Source organism: Ixodes scapularis, unplaced genomic scaffold (assembly GCF_016920785.2).
Source record: "Ixodes scapularis isolate PalLabHiFi unplaced genomic scaffold, ASM1692078v2 PGA_scaffold1__304_contigs__length_218370807, whole genome shotgun sequence".
NCBI lineage: Eukaryota > Metazoa > Arthropoda > Arachnida > Ixodida > Ixodidae > Ixodes > Ixodes scapularis.
In genome coordinates, this window is record NW_024609846.1 from 119,786,795 (window position 1) to 119,805,297 (window position 18,503).

Consider the following 18,503-nt stretch of genomic DNA (forward strand, 5'->3'; position numbering starts at 1 on the left):
CACGACAGACTGCTCCAAAAGAGCTTAGATTCCTCGACTGTTGTGAAGGTGTTCCGCTACGTTGATGACTATTTGATACTCCTGGACACCAACGAAAAATACCTCCCGATTCATGTGCCCAGTGTGCTCGTCAAGCTTAAAACATGCTTAAACCCTTTGGAGATTACGCACGAGCTTCCAGAGCTAGGATCCCTAAGATTTCTGGACCTAAGATTGTCTCTTCAGCCCCGTCATGTCTGTTGGTCGTATGAGCCAAGAGGGAAAAAACCACTCCTGAATTATAATTCAGCGCATTCCAAATTGGTAAAGAGAGGCATAGTTAATCAGTGCTTCACAAACTCCATTTTTAAGTCCTGCCCGCATTCAGGCCTAACAAGCTTCACAGGACAAGTATCTAGGTTACTAAGTGCGGGATATCCTACACATATGTTAACTTCAGTCGCCGAAAGTCTCCTTAAACAGATTAAAAAAGGCCAAATCACATCCCGCAAGCCACGCGAAAGAATCAGTAACCAGAGACCGGTAGTCATTCCCTACATTCATAACATTTCTCATAACCTGAAGAAGATTGGGAATCGCGCAAATATCGATGTAGTCTTTTCCGCCCCCATCAAACTATCAGGCCTATGTAAAAAAGTTAACGCCACACCAAAAACTAACACCGTCTGCACTAAAAAGCACAGAACCCCATACATACCTTGCTCAGAAGGAGTGATTTATTCCTTTCCCCTATCATGCGGCAAACAGTACATAGGACAAACTGGAAGATGTAATAATGACAGATTAAGGGAACACAACAACAACACCCGATTGGCAAACTCAGGACTTTTGGGCATTCACTGCCGTGACTGTGGGTGCGCCGCGGACTTCAAAAATAGCACCATAATCGGAAAGAACCATCATCAGTTAACACGTGAGATAATAGAGGCAGCTAACATCATAAAAAGGAGTGACACCTGTGTTAGTAGTCCATCCATAACGCTTACGGAAAAAGAATTGTTATATCTAGATTCTCGAAGGTAATGTGCGGTAGACATTGCTAATGGTTTTGTACAGAAGAGAAAGAAGTGAGGTGACAAATTTAACACGGGTAAAAGAAAAACGAAAGAAGACGAAAATACAATTTAAGTTGAAAGTCAGCGCGACGTGAGAGACCGTTTTTTCTGGTGTGAGTGTGAGTGTGAATGTGAGGGTGAGTGAGTCTACTTTAGCGCTTCTGCTGCAACATGTATATCCAACTCGCCCAAGCATCCATTCTAAGAAGCTTCAAAATTTCTTTTTACTACTCCAAAGTGGCTCGGACCAATCACATCACTGAGAGCTTTACGAGGTCGTGAATTCCTGATAGCCTTCATAAAGCGAAGTCAGAGTTTTGTTTTCTGCGTCTTGAGAACGGGGTCTTCTCCGTGGCGACCATCGTGAATACCCACGAATAGCCTCAGGGCAACCAAGTTTGGTGTGACAAGTCGCGCCATATAGCTCAAAATATTTGCAACACTGGGAAGGCACTTTCGCCAACCTGTTTGCTCGTGAGGCTGCTCATGCATCCCTATGGTTGATTCATGCGTTCTTGGTCTTTTATTTTTCATATTGCTATGGAAGTCTCAGAAGACCAAACGTCGAAGCTGTATGCACTGTTGCGCACCAGACTGTAGCAATCCCGAAAACTTAGGAGGCGTAAAGCTCGCAGGTTCCCGTCGAGGCCGTGGGAAATACAACGACGTTGGAGATGAATAAGTGCCGTAGAACGTGTAAACTAAACATTCCGTTTACATTGCCTTACTCCAGATTGATTTCTAAATGTGACATTTGGAATTAAAGCGCTCGAAGCCCGGCGTTGTCCTTGGGTTCGATGCGAGGACTCCCTCGAGTCGCATCAGTCCCTTGGCATTATCACTGCTCTCTGCTCCTCGGACACACCTTGATCGAACGACGTCATGTGAACCTTTGAGCTTAGTTACCGGAGTGAGCGTTTACATCCACTTCGGCGGTTGCTGGACGGACCGTCGTTCGCGCCTTTGGCGTGATCGCGTAGCTGCCCAAGGTGGTTTCTCTATTTCGACCCGTGTCTTTCGGTTCTCACTTCGTCCCGCTGCAAAAAAACAGTGTACTAAAAAAAAAAAAAAATTAAAAGGGAAGCTCGACGAGGTTTTCGTTTTTGTAATTTTAAGGCGCCCGCCAACAATTTAAAAAGAAAAAAAGAGAAAAATTGCTTTTGTCTACTTGCGTTCACTTAAATTTGGCTGTAATATCAAGACATTAAATTGGGTTTTGCTAGTTCCCGTTTTGAGTTCTCTCAACCTACTAAAGCTCCCTAATGTTAGAACCACACAACCGCACACGCATACACATAGGGATTCAAAAGTTTAAAAAGCGCAAACAAGATAAGGACAATAAAGGCACAAAGACAACGGGACGTCCTTGTTTTGTTGGCGCTTTTTAACCTTTTAAAAATCAATATGAACTAACTCGCCGAAACACAAGTTTTAATAACACATAGGGAGTTTTCGTAGATGGGTTCCGCTGTCCCGCAACGTTCTCCGCTGACCGCTACAAGATCTGGGACTCTGCAGGCAAGGTTAGCGCCGCGCACGCGCAGTACTGGCGTCTTCATTCCGGAGAGCGTATCTGGGGAAACGGTCTACGAAAACTCCCTATTTATATATTTAACGTTTGATACATTTTTAAAACAGTCGGTGGTGTAGTGTGCGACAACGCAACGCTCTAAGTTGGTAATAACGTAACCTCGCGAGGGTACGCCAACGGCGCTGCCGATTTTAGCCTTCCCAGTGTTGCCGCATTTGGCCACGGTGGCGCTGATGATCAACCGACGGTGGCGCGCTCTGGAACCCTGCCCGGCGTATGTACACGTTTGCAAGTACGGTCTCAGGGCGCCGCCATCTTGCTCAGGTGGAGGCGCTTGGGCGCGTCGTCAGAATCCGACAACAATGTCATGCTAAGGCGTCGCAATCAAATTATGGCCGAGCCCAAGCGCACCCCAATGGGCAAGATGGCGGCGCCCTGTGACCGTAGTTGCAACCGTGTATACTCGCGATTTTGTTTCTAATAAGCGTATGAAAATGCACAAAAATTTTACCAACGTGGCGCATTTAATTCCACTTTTCTCCGCACACTTGGACAGGTGAGAGTTCAGCGGTTCTCTCCTTAATTCTTTTTTTTCCGCTGGGTGGCGTCGTTTTTATTTGAGTTGTGAATAACAGTCGTGTAACCACCTCGCGGCCAGGGCTCGTAACCGTAGAGAAGTTATCGAGCAAAGGTGAGGGGAATTGTAGGTTCTAAAACTTCTCGCTATTTGTTTTAGAAATAATATGCTAAAAAATAAACATTTCCATTTGTTAATTTAATCAATTTGATAAACGACGAACAAATAAATAAACAACTATGGTGCAGACTCCTACTGTGACTGTCTATAACCTCTGACAGCATAAAAAAATATCGCAGGCTTATTAGGGAACTTAAGTAGATCGTTTTCACTTTCCACTCCGCTGCGAGCCTGCCCAACTGCGCATGCGCAACTGGCTACGATCCAACTCAAGAGCGGCCGCGCATGCGCTGTTGCGCTTGTGCCGCTTCGTAGAGCGGCGCGAAAGCGGTCTACTAAAACTCGCTCTTATGTCCACGCCTCTTGCTTCGTGATTGGTTCTTCGGCATTTTGAACGGCTATTGCTGCAATCTTATTGGCTGTTGAACAATATTGAGATGTTTCGCCACACCCGGTTTTTGTCAAGTTGACGGTGACTGTATACGGAGCGTATAGTTCGTCTGCTTCTTGTGCAGGGGTTGCAGTGATGTCAGAACAACGCTGAGCTCTGATTGGAAGGATTTTGGGTAGACCTCAAGGCAGCTAGCTTTGAGGTCCGCCCACTATCCTTCCAATCAGAGTCGATCAAAGCTCCGCGTTCTGACGTCGCTGCAAGCCCTCCGCAAGAAGCAGACGAACTATACGCTCCGCGTACCCTCGAACATGATCACAAGCGAAACTGAACGTGTTATAAAATAATAATGAACTCGCAAAAAACAAAACAGAAAAAAAAAGTTTTTTGGCATGCGATTGGTATCCCTAGCACCGTTTGCTAAAATTATCACGGTCATATTTGTTAAAAGGTTATTCGCAGAGACGACCGCCGGCACACGTACGTGATTCGTAGGGTTCCATGTTTTCGGAGTTCATTTCTTCTAAAATTCGGAGACCGTTCTTCGGATCATATTTTTTTGCTGGAAATTTGGGGTTTAGCAAAGTTCATTTTGTAAAATTTTAAATTCTTTGAAATTTTGATTTAAATTTTACTGCGTTCCAGTATTTTCAAAACTCAATCTAAGAATGAATGTTTTCACAAAAACGTGCCCCAAATTCCTTAAAAAAAAGCACTCACGGGTATCTAAATAATTATATTGCTGCAGCTGCATTTGGCATCGGTGCCCTTGCGATTGGCAGTGCTAACTGCCCCACGGCAAATCTTGCGAACAATCTGTTGCTTCAATAAACGTCGGTACTTTGAACTAGCCAAACTCCTGGACGTGGTCTTTGGGAAGCATAAACGTTTCAGTTTCCCTCTCCCGCTTATGAAACATACAGGTTCATACCTTTCATCCATACAAAAACACAAGCCCTCTTCCTCTATCTAAGAAGCACAATACTAGTATGGTCTGAACTGGAAACCGGAACAGTGCTTCTGCCGTCATCCGGAAGTACATTGACGCGTTGTACCGAACGTTGTACTGATCCCTTGTACTGAACGAACCCTAACCAGATAAATGGGAAACCCCCTTTTGTTAATAATCCTACTAAAAAGAAAAGAAAAAAAAAAACTGACGTGGCCTTTTTTCAGGACAACTACTAACCTTGTGCCCCGACTAACTTTATTCATAAAATACCGTTTTTGTTTGCATTTCATTTTGGCATCGTGACGTAGAAATTAGTTTTCCGCATAAATTCGATATGACGAGAATTTTATCGGCGGGTGTTTTTCGGAATTTTTTTTTTTTTAATTTATCCAAAAACACGGAATCTTTCTTTTGGGTTATTCTGCCGAAATAACGCGAACACCACGGCGTGGAAAGTATGTAGTTATCGAGAACGACGTCGCTCCCATGAAGTTTTGTTGTGACGATCGATGGTTTTATTTTGGGTCGCCGAGTTGAAAAGCGATCTACTTGGGTGACGATGATGTTTTTTTCTTGACGATGCTGAAAAAGAAACAAAAGAAACGTCGCCATTATTAGAAACTTCTCCTGGAGATCAGTAGGGCCGCGCGAGTTAATGGTTCGAAGTTCGAACCAAATAGCGCTGCGTCAAGAGAAAGTCACAACACAGCGGCCCTCTGTACGGTGTCGAAGCCAGGACTTACAATGTGCTTTTTGATTCGAACCGCCGTTCGCACACCCGTAAAGATCACAGCCCTAGAGCACGACTATGGACGAAGCCCTGCCTAACGTCTGCGCAAGCGGTCTCACGTAGGAAATGCATTCGATTACTGAGTGAGTCAGTTCGTGCTAGGCTCAGGAACGTGAGCTGATTTAACTACTGCCCATAGTGACCTAGAAAGCCTGTTAAGGGCCGATGAGGAACGAACTAGTACAGGCATGCAAGAAGGTTAACTGCACCACCCTTACAGTGTCTCGTCCCATGTCCTCGGCTTATTTTCTGCTAAGCTGTCGACAGACTGTTAAGCGGTAGGTCTATCTATGCTATTGCCCACTCATGTGTTTCTCGTACAACACAGTGGCTCATTTTCGTACGTAAGCTGAAGAGAAACGCAATGTGTGGTTTTCTGCACCTTGGGTGCTACCTTTGTTTTGTTAACCGGTTCAAATAAAAATTAAGAAAATAACACCGCATAAGGATTCCGCCTAAGTAAAAAAAAAAATGGTGGGTGTACGAACTTACAACAAATTTTGAAAAGGGGCGAGAATTGTCCTGGAGATCTTGTGTGACAAGTTCCAGAACCAAGGAGTAGGGTTACGTTATACTAAAATTGAAAACTCCTGTCAAATATAAACTTGTTTTTTGGGGATTTAAATTTTAGATGATAATCATTTTTTTCATCTGAAGTCGCATTTTAAGTTCTCATTTTTCATTCAAAATGCAGTTAAGTTAAAGACAAAATTCAGTGAGCGAACGAGTGAGAAAATGGTTAGAACGCAATGTGAGATTGTACAAGACTAACACACTCAACATTCGTTCGCGTATTGTGCCATGTACTCTTGTTCAGTATGTATGAGGGAGATGATGTTTCCCGTTTTCTTACCGGTATATTCAGAAATCACCTAAAGCAGTTTCTTCCTGCATATCTCGTGGGCCTTTTCGATTTCGTCGATGAACTTTTGCTGTGAAATGGCAGAATTAAATTAACGTCGAGACCACGCACCAGTGCCTCGATTGGAAGAAAACATCCTGTCATACTCTTACCGGGTAGACAATCGAGAGCAGGCCATCCTGTAAAAAAAAAAAAAAAAAGTAAAGATTTTGACTTATTTCGGTAAGTACAGTAGACGGCATTATCAGCTGACTCAGTTTAGTGCTAGCTGAAAGTGGAAAAAGGCCGCATAGGGTGCCTCTGACGTGCTAAGCTATGAATATGACTTCTGCAATAGCTAGCGATAGGGCAGTCCATGCCAACATCTTCGACTGCTGCAATAGCTGGCAAAGATGCAGTCCATGCCAACATCTTTCTTTTTATTTTCCTTTTTTTTTACAGCTTAACTTTGCCGGAGCTTTCCGCGTTGCTTTTGTTCCCAACCCGGCCTGAAAGCCGATGGGGCAGCTCATTTTGCTGCACCATGTACGTAGTACATATATATATCATACACGTATCTATGCTTCCTAACAAATGGCAACATTACTCGAAAAGTACAAATTGCCCATCCGGCCAAGTTTTACGATGTGAAACACTTGCCACTGAGGTGACCCTTTCTGGAGAAAAATATCGATACACAGAGTGGAACATAGTTAAATCTAACGCGACAACAACGCATCGTCACATTTTGTGATCATGCAGGTTATAAATCCAAAACTAAAATGTATGGACTAGACTCAAATCGCACACGCCCGCCCGCATTCTACCCCGACAATAATTCGTGGCCGCATAGATGTTTGGGGAAAACTAATGACGGCGAACACAACATACCAAGTTCCGTAGAAACAAGTTGCATGATACATTTCTCTTACGAAAAAGCTAAAAATTACTCGCGAGAAAAAAATAAAAATAAACTAATCTATTTTTTGCTTAACTTTTTGAAGGAGCCAGGTGGAAAACTCTTCAGACGTAAGAACGGCGGAAGAAGCAACAGAATGAGAACGTCAGAGCGTCTCTTCCAGTTGCCCGGCCTCCATCATGCGCCCACTGCCTTCCGTCGTGTTTTGACAGCGCGTGCAAACTCGAAGCCCGCGAAGCGCCAAACTATTATCGAAGGTTGGAAAAGCTATAGACAATTGCAAGCATGGCGCCACAAGTGGTGCCCCATGCGTGCAAGCGCGTGCAACGCGCGGGTGAACGTAGCTTTGGCAAGCTCGTAATCGCACGGGCGTGCCTGCTCGAGCAGAGACATGGCGGCGGCCAGTCGCCCAGCTTGCAATCGTCTATAGGGTAAGCATCGGCAAAAAGGTCCCCCAGTTCTTCTTCTTTTAGTGGGGAGTGCCGACCGGTAATTCTGAACACGATGCCTGGCCTGCAAGCACGTCCGAGGGCCGGGCTCGTGGTAAGCAGAAGACCCCGGTACTGACACTCTGATTATGGGCAGAGGCAACCAGATGCACGAAGAATTGGCCAACTGTCGACCCTCAGCGCCCATGGCTCGCCCCACAGTGGTGCGAGCGCGCTCTTGCGGCCTACTATACCTTCGATGACACTTGGGCGTTTTGTGAGCTTCCAACGTACTGCCAAAGCATGATAAAAGGCAACGAACACGTGCTTGCAGGACGAGTATTCGAAAAAGACGCCCCGTCGTTCTAATCGTTTCAGTGACTAGGGCCTCTAAGTAGGTGAGAACGGCAGGAAAGAGGTTCATGTTGTCCCACCTCCAGCGCGAGCTTCCTTTACGTTTGACAACGCTTCGGCGTGTCGTGCACTCGGAGCGCGCGCGCGCAGTCAAAGCACGGTAGAAGGCATGTGTTCACAAGACACGCCCTGCCGTTCTTATTCTGTCAATGACCATACGTATAGGGAGGCGTCTTTGTAAGTTATTTGCATATCGCGGAAGGCCGACCATGCATGTGCGCACGTCGCTGATACTCACGATGCTTGCGCCAGCCCCGCACAGAGCTCTGGTCAGCAGGGCTCCGTTGGAACTGAACTTGGACACCACGCGAGCTATCTGCGAACAAACACAAAAGGTGATAAAGCTAGTAAACGGGCGAGCTGGTTAAGGTTGCACATCGTTAAGACCGGGGACGACGGAATGAATGGGGACGGGACATTCTTTTCGTCGTCTCCGGTCTCAACGATGTGCAAACACAAAATGACTTTCTTTTTATTTTTCGCAGATTGCCTTGTCTGACCCGAAGGAAGAGGTCTCTCTACTGTTTTAGAAATAATACGAGAGGAACAATTGTTTTCGCGTTTGCCTTTTTAATTAACTTCTTGTTTCCTCTTGTACTTGTCGTTGAGGAAACTTCACGAGTGTCTTCTCGCGCATACCGAAAGAAAAAATATCCCCCGATTTGGATATTCCGTCACATTCAGTGAAGGTGGAAAATCCCTATAGTCGGTGACAGGTCCAGAACGAAGTGGAAGACCCTCCCACCTCTTTCCACTTTAGCGGAGCGAACGGTGGAGCGCTATGACGCTAAACCAACAGCTGCGCTTCGTTGCGACCTACACGACCAAGGCCTACGGGAGGTTCTTACACATAAAGTTTTCTCCTTAAAAATCACGCACCACGCGATTACACCGGGAGAACCGAGGAAACTGATCAAATTCCATTATCACAGCGGAGACCTACCGCCGCATTGACACAACCCATTTGATTGCGACAAACCCGCGCAATCGCAATCTGACCCCTTCATCGCGAAGGAAATTCCAGCCTGCTTGTATCCTTATTCGCTTTCCACAGTCCACGTGCGCCTCGCCTTCGGGCTAAAACCTGCCGCTGTTAACATCGATGCCGTAATTGGCGCGGAAGGGATGTGAAACTGTTCCACTGGGAAATCCCCTCGCGCGGGATGACGAACGAGAGATTCTTCGATTAGGTAACCGGCGTAATTAAAAACAAAACAAAAAAACGCAATCAATCAAAAAGAACGTAATGGACGTCCACACATATTTTTAGTCTCCCTTCCTAGAAGAATAAAAATTTCAGAAGGAGATTAGCAAGATGAGAAAAATTATTTAATGGTTTCATCTAGGAACAGTTATGGACCTTAATACATGTATTTTAAAATACCACTATAATAAACCATTTTTTTTTTTTGTTTAGCAGCAAACACGGGGTCTGGCCGAGGTTGAAAGGCAAGAAGGCCGAAAGGTAATAAACAGCGAACGTGTGATATAAGACGCCGTGAAAATCTCCGCCCCTGCCTGTCACTAGAGAGTTTCAGTAGATGGTTCCGATACCTTCGACAGCCTCAATAACGATACCCAATAACAATACGATGCATGCGCAAAGTCAGCGGCAGAGCATTGCATGGGTATCGTTATTCGAGTCATCGGTGCGATCTACTAAAACTCCCTAATAATGTGCTGTGTGCGTTACAGACCCCAGGGTACTGCACGGGCTAATATTTCCGTCTACGGCGTACAAAGGTTTCTCTATATACACTGACAGGCAAAAGTAACATCTCCTAAGTTTGCTTCGCGTTTTGTACCCCTTGGGGAGGTTGTCACCAAGGGTGACATGCAGAAATGGTAAAATACGTTAGCGGTCAGGAAAGTCCATGTTTATTTTCAATCAGTCATTCAATTCTTGAGAGCGACGTATGGGATCGGCGTAAGCACCGATTCTTAAAGATGCCGAAACTCCCCCCTTAATGGGAAGGTCTTATCCTAATAACCACGTTTTACGAGGATTTATACATAACACACGCGCAAGTCCCCAGCAGTGTGCCCAACTTCCAGAACCAAAATTAAATAAATGATTCATACACTTTCTCTTTTTTGTGAAAGAAGAAAATATTAGTATCAGATGTAACACCAATCACACTTCTACTCCTCTCTTTCATTCGGTGACAAATGTTTGGACGTGCTTTGCGTTAGAAGCGAAACAGGTACGCCAATAATTTTGGGTTTTAGTCTAAGCAAGCCTCTACGTCTTCGACGCCAGAACCTGTCGACAGAAACTAGGAGAAACAAAACGACAGAAGGAGATCAAAAGAGTGATGGTACCACTCGGAGATCCGCGGGCGCTTTCCAAATCAAACATCCCGTCTAATTATTGTAGCTTTTACAAACAAACAAAAAAAAACCTTACTTTTTTTTTTTTGGGGGGGGGGGGGGGAGGTTTTTATTTTCGTTCACGACGTACAGTCCTCCCCAGCCTCTCGACGCATTTTCATGCGGCTCATACCCACTACAAGAGGAGGGCAAGCAAAGTGCTGATGCGGGCGGGTTGTTTCATGGTACAACAGGAAACAACGCAAAAATAACAAAGAGGGGGTAAGGCGTAGACGGGAAAAGCGTTGGACTTCAACTGAATATTTCATAGAAGAAAAAAAAACATCGAACTGACAATCCACATCACTATCGCGTCGACACGTGCATCAAAAAAGCAACCTCATTCCTATGCAAACCAACCGAAGCTTGACTGACGCATGTTGCGCCTTTGTTTCGTATCTGAAAAGCTTCCAACAGTTCTCCTGCAGTTTTATCGACGAGTGCTCGCGCGCTCGGTCGTATACGCAACGGTCAGTCTGTGCGATGTATGCTTGACCGCAACTCAACGGGATTCAATACCCCCCCCCCCCCCCCGCCCCCCGCACTCAACATTCTTTGTTTTGTGGTTATCTGTACATTTGTTTAATTTCTCACCCCTATCATCAACCCTTGAGCATAATTTCGACATTTTGCAAGGTGCGCCGAGAAGGCGACCTGTGCATCATGCCGCTCCGCTATGTTTTCACATTATGAAAAAGCTTAAGTAAATAAGGGCTTACCTCTGGTCTCTTCTTTGGTCACTCACTACGTTTTCGGTCTCCTATCTTAATCTTTAGAACTAGCTTTTCGGCCAAGACAGTAACTGACACTGGATAACCCGCAGCGCCAAGCCGTTCTACCATCCACCTAAAGCTTTCGTGAAGTGTATGGTGGCAAGACTTTTCTACGGCAGTTTACAAGCATGATGACGCAATGCCACTTTTGACCAGCTTGGAATGAGCTGAATCATACGACAAATGCCCTTCTCTGTGTGGGAATGATAGGACCAACAAACGGTGATACTTAGTAAACTTCGGTCTCAGCCAGGTCGAGTAACTGCAAAAGCATGCTATCCTGTCGTTCATTGTAAACTTCAATCCCCTTGAATGACGCTCAAAAACATCTGACACAAAAGAGAATGTTACCACCGGAGCCTCGTCAGCTTCTGTTGCTACGGTCAGGTAGTCATTCACACATCTAAATACCCTGTAGCTCTGCTTGCGTCCAAATTATCACCAAAAGGTCGGTCTAGCTTGGCCAAGAAAATATCACACAGCACCGGTGCTACTCATGCGCCAATGCATATGCCATCCTTTTGCAAGTAGTACGCGTCGTAAAGCAAAATAAAGGTCGACTGAAAATATAACTAAGGCAGTTTCCTGAACGCATCCACCCTCACACCGCTAGCATTCTGAAACCTATAACCACCCCGTTTGTGTCAATACATTCCCGCACAGATACAAAAAGGCCCTCGTGGAGTACCGAGTAAAACAAATCGATTACGTCAATCGAAAACGCAGCCGCATTCACGTGTGTAGCACAATTTAGGTACTTCCCATTTGCCTGTGGCTTGTTCCGCACCAGAAAAGGGTCACCAAGATGCAGGGTGATTAGTTGCTTTAGTAAGAACTGGCTCACCAACCTTTGCCAAGTGCCTTTTTCATTGACAATAGTTCTCAATAGTGAACCCTCCTACGTGTTTTGACGATGAAAAAGGCCTTTAGGTGGCCAACCTTGCTTTTGTTGATGTCCCTTATCAATTTGCACAACTCAAGGCTAATGCAGCGCTCCAAAGCAGAACACCTGACTTTCTTCGGGTTAATAGACGTCAATTTGAATTTCTTAGATATTGCTTCGCAGGATTTGGACCCAAACATATCCTGGGTCAATACAGCAAAACCTTCCTTTTTATCTGCCTGAAGGAGACAAGTTTCATAAAAAAAAACGACACCACTTTCCTCAGGTTTCCCTCAACGGGTGAAAAACGGCCCCTGGCACAACGCATCAAACAATCCACTCCTTCCAGAGAACACACCTCTCCCTCTCATCGGCACCAGACTCATCAGATACACGACGCTCTACAGCCAAACGTTCATGTGGTGCGAAACGTGGTTCAACCCTGAAGGTTTGGCCTTTTTCCAGGGTCCTGGTAACTTCATCTGGAAGTTGGACATCTCCCAAAATTGTCACGCCTCCCCCGTCAGGCACCGGCGCACGGGACGTCCTTGGTCCCCAGGTCTAACACGTTGCCAAAGAAAATCAGTTGTCTACGTCACTAGCTGCAGATGGTCACGATGTTTTTGGATCTGGAAATCCTACATATGCGCATGGCATGGCCTCTGGACGGTTGCAGGCATCCGAAAGGTCCCTCAACTTCGGCAGGAACGAAGCCCCCCTTGATGCAGAAAAAAAAAAACAGGTATCGAGCTCGCCACGTTCAAACAGCAATGCTCTTTGAACGTCTGCGCATGAATGTAGTGACGTAAACGGGGTGGTTTGCATTGACATAAATGGGATGGTCACCTGAGGGTGGATGTATTGACGCAAACGGGGTGGTTAAGCTTCAGAATGATAACGGTGTGGGAGTGGAAGGGTTCATGGAACTGCTTCAGTTCTATCTTCAGTCGACCTTCATTTTGTTTAACGGTGTGTACTACTTGCAAAAGTAGTACGCACTGGCAAAAGTAGTACGCAGGATATGCACTGGCCCATGTTTAGCATCGGTACTGTGCCATATTTTCTTGTCCAAGCTATTGACCGATCTGTTAGTGAGGATTAGGACGCAAGCAGTGTCAAGAGCCATTAGATTGGTGGATGACTTCCAGTCTGGTTGTAACAAAAAGAGCTGATGAGGCTTCGGTTAATAACGTTGCCTCTTCTGTGTTGGATGCTTTTAAACGTCATTCTGGGGGATTGACGTTTACACATGAACGACAGGATGACATGCATTTGCAGTTCCTCGACTTGAGACTGAAGTTCACTAAAAATCATGTCTGTTGGGTTTATCATCCCCGCACAAAAAAGTGCCTTTTGTTTTATGCCTCAGCTCATTCTAAGCTGTTCAAGAAGGGCATTGCGTCATCATGCTTCCAAGCTGTCCTAGAAAAATGTTGCCCCCCAACGCTTCATGGAAGCTTTGGGTGCCACTGCAGGCGGTTTACCTAGTGTCAGCTTAAATTTGCTGTTTGTGGCCGAAAAGCTACTTTGAAAGATTGAAATAGGACACAGCAACGTAGTGAGTGACCAAACAAGAAACCACAGGTAATCTCTTATATTACATGGAATTTCTCATAATATGAAAAATATAGCGGGACGATGTACCGGATGTCTTCTCGGCGCCTCGCAAAATATCGCAATTATGCTCGAAGGTTGCTGATAGGAGTGAGAAATTGGACAAATGTACAGTTAACCACGGAACAAAATTCACTGAGTGTAAGGTGGGGTATGCGTATCGAATCTCGTTGAGTTTTGGTCAAGAATACATCGTACAGATGGGCCGTTGTGTCAACGACTGAGCACGCGAGTAGGCGTTGTCCCTGAGATCAACTTTGGGAGTGCACCTATACCTCTACACTGCGTGACTTGCATGTGTAAGCCAAATTTTTTCTGTACCACCACTTCAGGTAAAAGGATTGATAAAAGTGCACGAGATCTGCTGAAAACTTTTGAGATAGGAAAGGAAGACGCAATACGCGTCAATCAAACTTCGGTTTGTTTACATAGGAATGAGGTGGCTTTTCTGAGGCACGTGTCTACGCGATAGTGATCTGGATTGTTAGTTCGATGTTTTGGTTTCTTTTATTAAGTATTCAGTTGAAGTCCAGCGCTTGTTCAACACAACCTACACTCTCAAGAAATAAAGGGTGTAAAAGGGTTATCGTTACACCCTTTGTCTCATATAATACACCCCGAAATTTCATTTCGACGTACAGCGCACTATAGTCGAACAGACGGCCCCAAAGTTTACGAGGGGCTTGATAACAGTGTGATATAACTTATTCAATGGCTAAAGTACGTATCAAAGACCACATAAAGAAAGCACTAAATTTTTACAGTAGTGCCAAGAAAACCCCAATTATTAATTTTTTTTTTTTTTGTAGTCAGTTAAACGTACATTAGCTACTTTAATAAGTTGTACCACACGGCTATCAAACCCCTCGTAAAATTTTGGGCCGTCTGTTCGACTGTACGTCGAATTGAAGTTTTGGGGTGTATTATATGGGACAAAGGGTGTAACGATACACCCTTTTACATCCTTTTTTCTTGAAAGTGTAGAATAATCAATGCCTCCGCATCGCCTCCTCTCCCTTCATGAAACGTCATCACACTCGAATCGCGCTTACTCGGCTATCGGGCCCGAGTCCGACCTTCGACGCGCTGATTGAACACGAGCCACGGCCGAACACTGACGCAGCACTCGTGCCCAATCTCAAGCTTCGATCGATCTCACTGTGATGACGGTGCTATCATGGTGCGGAGGCCTCCTGTTTATCTAGGTGGTGTTGGCTTGTCCCGTCCACACCTTCCTGGTCTTTGTTATTTGTGCGCTGTTAAAAAAACAAATAAGCAGCCGTTTTCTTTTTTCGTTTCTTTCGCTAAATACAAACAGGAATAGTTTGCCTTACGACACATGTGTGGCGCTGCCTTCAAGATTCTTTTCTTCTCGTCTTCCACTCCCCTTCCCCCGCTTTTGGCGCAACGCGGCTGACTATGCGTCGAGAAACTGGGGGAGAGGAGGAAAACGGGAAAACGCGGAGACGTCAGAACGCCGAGCTCTGACCTGAATGATTAGTGGGTAGACCTAAAGCTAGCTCTGCCTTTGTCTCCACTGCGCTCGTCGAACGCATTAAGGCCCGTTCACACACATGCGACCTCTTAGAACCCGGGTACCCTGGAACCTCTTAATATCTCTTACAACGAGAGCAGAGCCGTATATGGGAAGAGTTTGGTCAGTCTATGATCTCGCCGCCGTAACGCTCTCCTCCCGAGTGAGCCAACCAGCACGCGGCGCAGAGCGAGAGGCATGAGCGCATGCGCGTCTGCTTCCAGCTGAGTGGGAAGAGCGGCCATTTTCGTTCATTCTCCCGGCGGAATGCATGGCATCGGCATCTAAATCTAGATTGTTTCCTTTTATGTCGCTGGCTCTGGCAAGAAATTTATATACTTTTATACCCCGGTGGGTTAAAAAGCTAATAAATGAAGTTTTCTCGACGTAAGGCCACAAACGTTTATTCAGGCGAAAAAGAAGTCGGCCCGTAGCAGACGACGCGTGGCCTCAGCAGTGCTCTTCTTCGACCAGTCTCCGACAGCGTTGCAAAAAAATGGCGGTCGTCTCCTCTCTGCTCCCGTCTTTCTCTCTCGCTCCTTCGGCGCACTCCTCCCTTTCATTTACTTTTCTCCTCTCCGGCGCCTTCGTCGCCACACCCACTGGCCAAACTCTCTCAATATACGGCTCTGAACGAGAGGACACACTGGCGCCATCTATTAGGTAGCAGTGAAAACTTGGCGGTCCGGCATATTTTCTATTTCTCTCGCGCATTATCCTTTCTTTCTTGGCTCGATAAACTTTTGTCAACGTTATAAACGAGCCTTTCTTAAAGGTATTACGTACGTTTGACCTCGAAAATTCCGCAAAACCTTCGCTTTTGTGAAATGCAGTTCCAGGGTCACCGCATAGATGGCGCCAGAATGCCAGTGTGTTCCCTCGTCTTAAGAAATTTCAAGAGGTTTCAACAGGTCTCGCCTCTCTCGGTCGTACTCGGTTGCAAGAGTGTGAACGGGCCTTAAAGGGGCACTGACACATAAATCTTATTTTTTTTTATTATCCGAAACGATTTAAAACGATGCCGGGACATTACCCTCAAAATTTGAAACTTGAAAGTTCAGTATTTGTAAAGTAAAAAAAAAAAAAATTCCAACTGCCGAATTTGAAGCAGTGCAGTGATGTTAAATTTTGCTGTCTCCTGCGAATCGACTTTCTCTCGGACCTCCGCTCCACGCTACAAAGCCAAGCGCCGTTGCCACCGCGACCCGAAGCGCCGGCGGACCGACCTGAAAAAAAAACGGTTTCTTTCCCTACTCACCAATCATCCTCTGCTCGAGCGCCTCCAAGTTTTCCGAGGGAGGATACAAATCCAGGGAGCGACATCACACCGGACTGGTGAGGTGAGGTGAGGTAGACTTTATTGGGTCCAAGACTGTTAGATCCCCGCGTCGGTCGAGTCTCTCTTAGGCAGGGACTCTTGACGAAGCGATCCCCTCGGTCGACAGACGAGACGCGATGTTCCCGGCGGCGTCCGAGGCCAGCTGGACTAGAATTTTCTGAGTCGTGGGGTCAGGATCCCGCAGGAAGGATTCCCAGGTGCCTGGTTGCCTGGCTTGCTTGATGAACTCCTTATTCTTCGAATGAAGAAGCAGCTCCGGACACCCCCAGAGTATATGGTGGAGTGTGGCTATCTCACCACAGTTCCTGCAAGACGAATCGTAGGTATCTGGGTACCACGAGTGCATCTGCGCCGGGTTGAGGAAGGTCTCCGTCTGGACTTGACGGAGGATGGTGGATTCTGTTTTGTTGAGAGTGCTGTGAGCCTCTGGGTAGGCTCTGCGTTCTACTCGGTAGTGGTCCAGCACCCCCTTAAAGGTGTAGAGGTTGTCGTGGTTCCACGTGGCGAAGGTCGAGTGCTCACTTGGTGTGCTAGCCCGGTTGGTAAGAGCGCAGGCTGCACTGTGAGCACTCTCGTTGCCTGGGAGTGACGCATGGGCTGGAGACCACAGTATGCGGACTGGGTGGTCGATCAGACGATGACCAGTGGCGATCTTGAGGGCTTTGTCAGAGATGTGACCACGCATGTACTGGCGGATGGCCATCTGGGAATCACTGACGATGACTTTCGTGGTGCTGAGGGTGAGGGCCAAGGCGATGGCTGCCTCCTCTGCCTCTGCACTGTTGCTGGTATACATGCTGCCTGCCGTGAGGATTTGGCCGGAGCGATTCGTAACTGCAAGGGTCATTCGACCCCTGTAAGCTGAGGCTGCGTCGACATAGGTCACCTCGGAGCCGTCGTAGCCTTGCTGTAGAGTGTTCTCCCGAGCCTTAACTCTGGCCATGCGTCTGCCTGCGTCGTGCACTGGATGCATGTGACGAGGTAGAGGCGAAATCTTTAGTTGCTCGCGTAGCTCGTTTGGAAGCCAGCCTCGCGTACTGCGCCCTGTTGGGTGGTAGTTGATGCCCAAAGATGTGAGGATGGTTCTTCCCGCTGTGGTCAGAGATAGCCTTTCGTAGTGGGCTATCCTCTGTGCCTCAATGATTTCCGAGAGGGTGTTGTGAAGCCCAAGCTTCTCGAGTCGCTTGGTCTCTGTTGAAGGTGTTAGGTGAAGCGCTTTCTTGTATACGCAGCGGATGATGCGATCGATGGCATCCCTCTCCGTGAGTGTCAAGTCCAGGAAGGGTGCAATGTAGGCAATCCGGCTAATCACGAAGGCTTTGATAAGGCGAATGACATTCCGCTCTTTCATCCCGTACCGTTTTCCGGCGATTCTTGCTATGAGTCTTCCTACTTGCTGTGCGTGGCTACGGAGGACTCCGATGCTGTATGTGTTCTTGCTATCCTCCTGCAACCACAGACCGAGTATCCGAAGTCGCCGGACCCGAGGGACGTCTTTGCCTCCGACCTGCAGTATGATGCTTGAGGGAGTTTTTACCGTGGTGCCGGCCATGAGTAGCAACTCCGATTTTTCCTGAGAACAGGCTAGTCCGCGCTCCTTAGCGTAGGCTTCCACGATGCGTATAGCTTCTTGCAGCGAGTCTTGGATGGCGCCATCGCTTCCTCCTACCATCCATAGAGTGACATCGTCTGCGTATATGCTGTGGTGAAGGTTGGGGATACCTTGTAGTTTCGTCGGTAAATCTTTCATGGCGATATTGAAGAGAAACGGAGAGAGCACTGCTCCTTGCGGTGTTCCGACTCCGCTCAGAGTTTGCAGGTCAGATTGGAAACCGCCGATCGAAACCTGCACCTGCCTACTTGATAGGAAGTTCTGTATGTATTTGAAGATGCGCTGGCCCACATCAATGGAGTTTAGCCCACAGAGGATGGCTGCGTGGCTGACATTGTCGAATGCTTTCGAGATGTCCAG

General features: G+C 46.7%; 1 protein-coding gene across 1 annotated transcript; it reads right to left on the reverse strand.

Moving 5' to 3' along the window:
- Positions 1 to 16,595: 16,595 nt before the first annotated feature.
- Positions 16,596 to 17,927, reverse strand: LOC121835802. The gene has a single exon (XM_042290307.1). It carries the CDS (start codon positions 17,880 to 17,882, stop codon positions 16,596 to 16,598), a length of 1,287 nt encoding a protein of 428 aa, XP_042146241.1. The 5' UTR covers positions 17,883 to 17,927.
- Between the last annotated feature and the right edge of the window lie 576 nt (positions 17,928 to 18,503).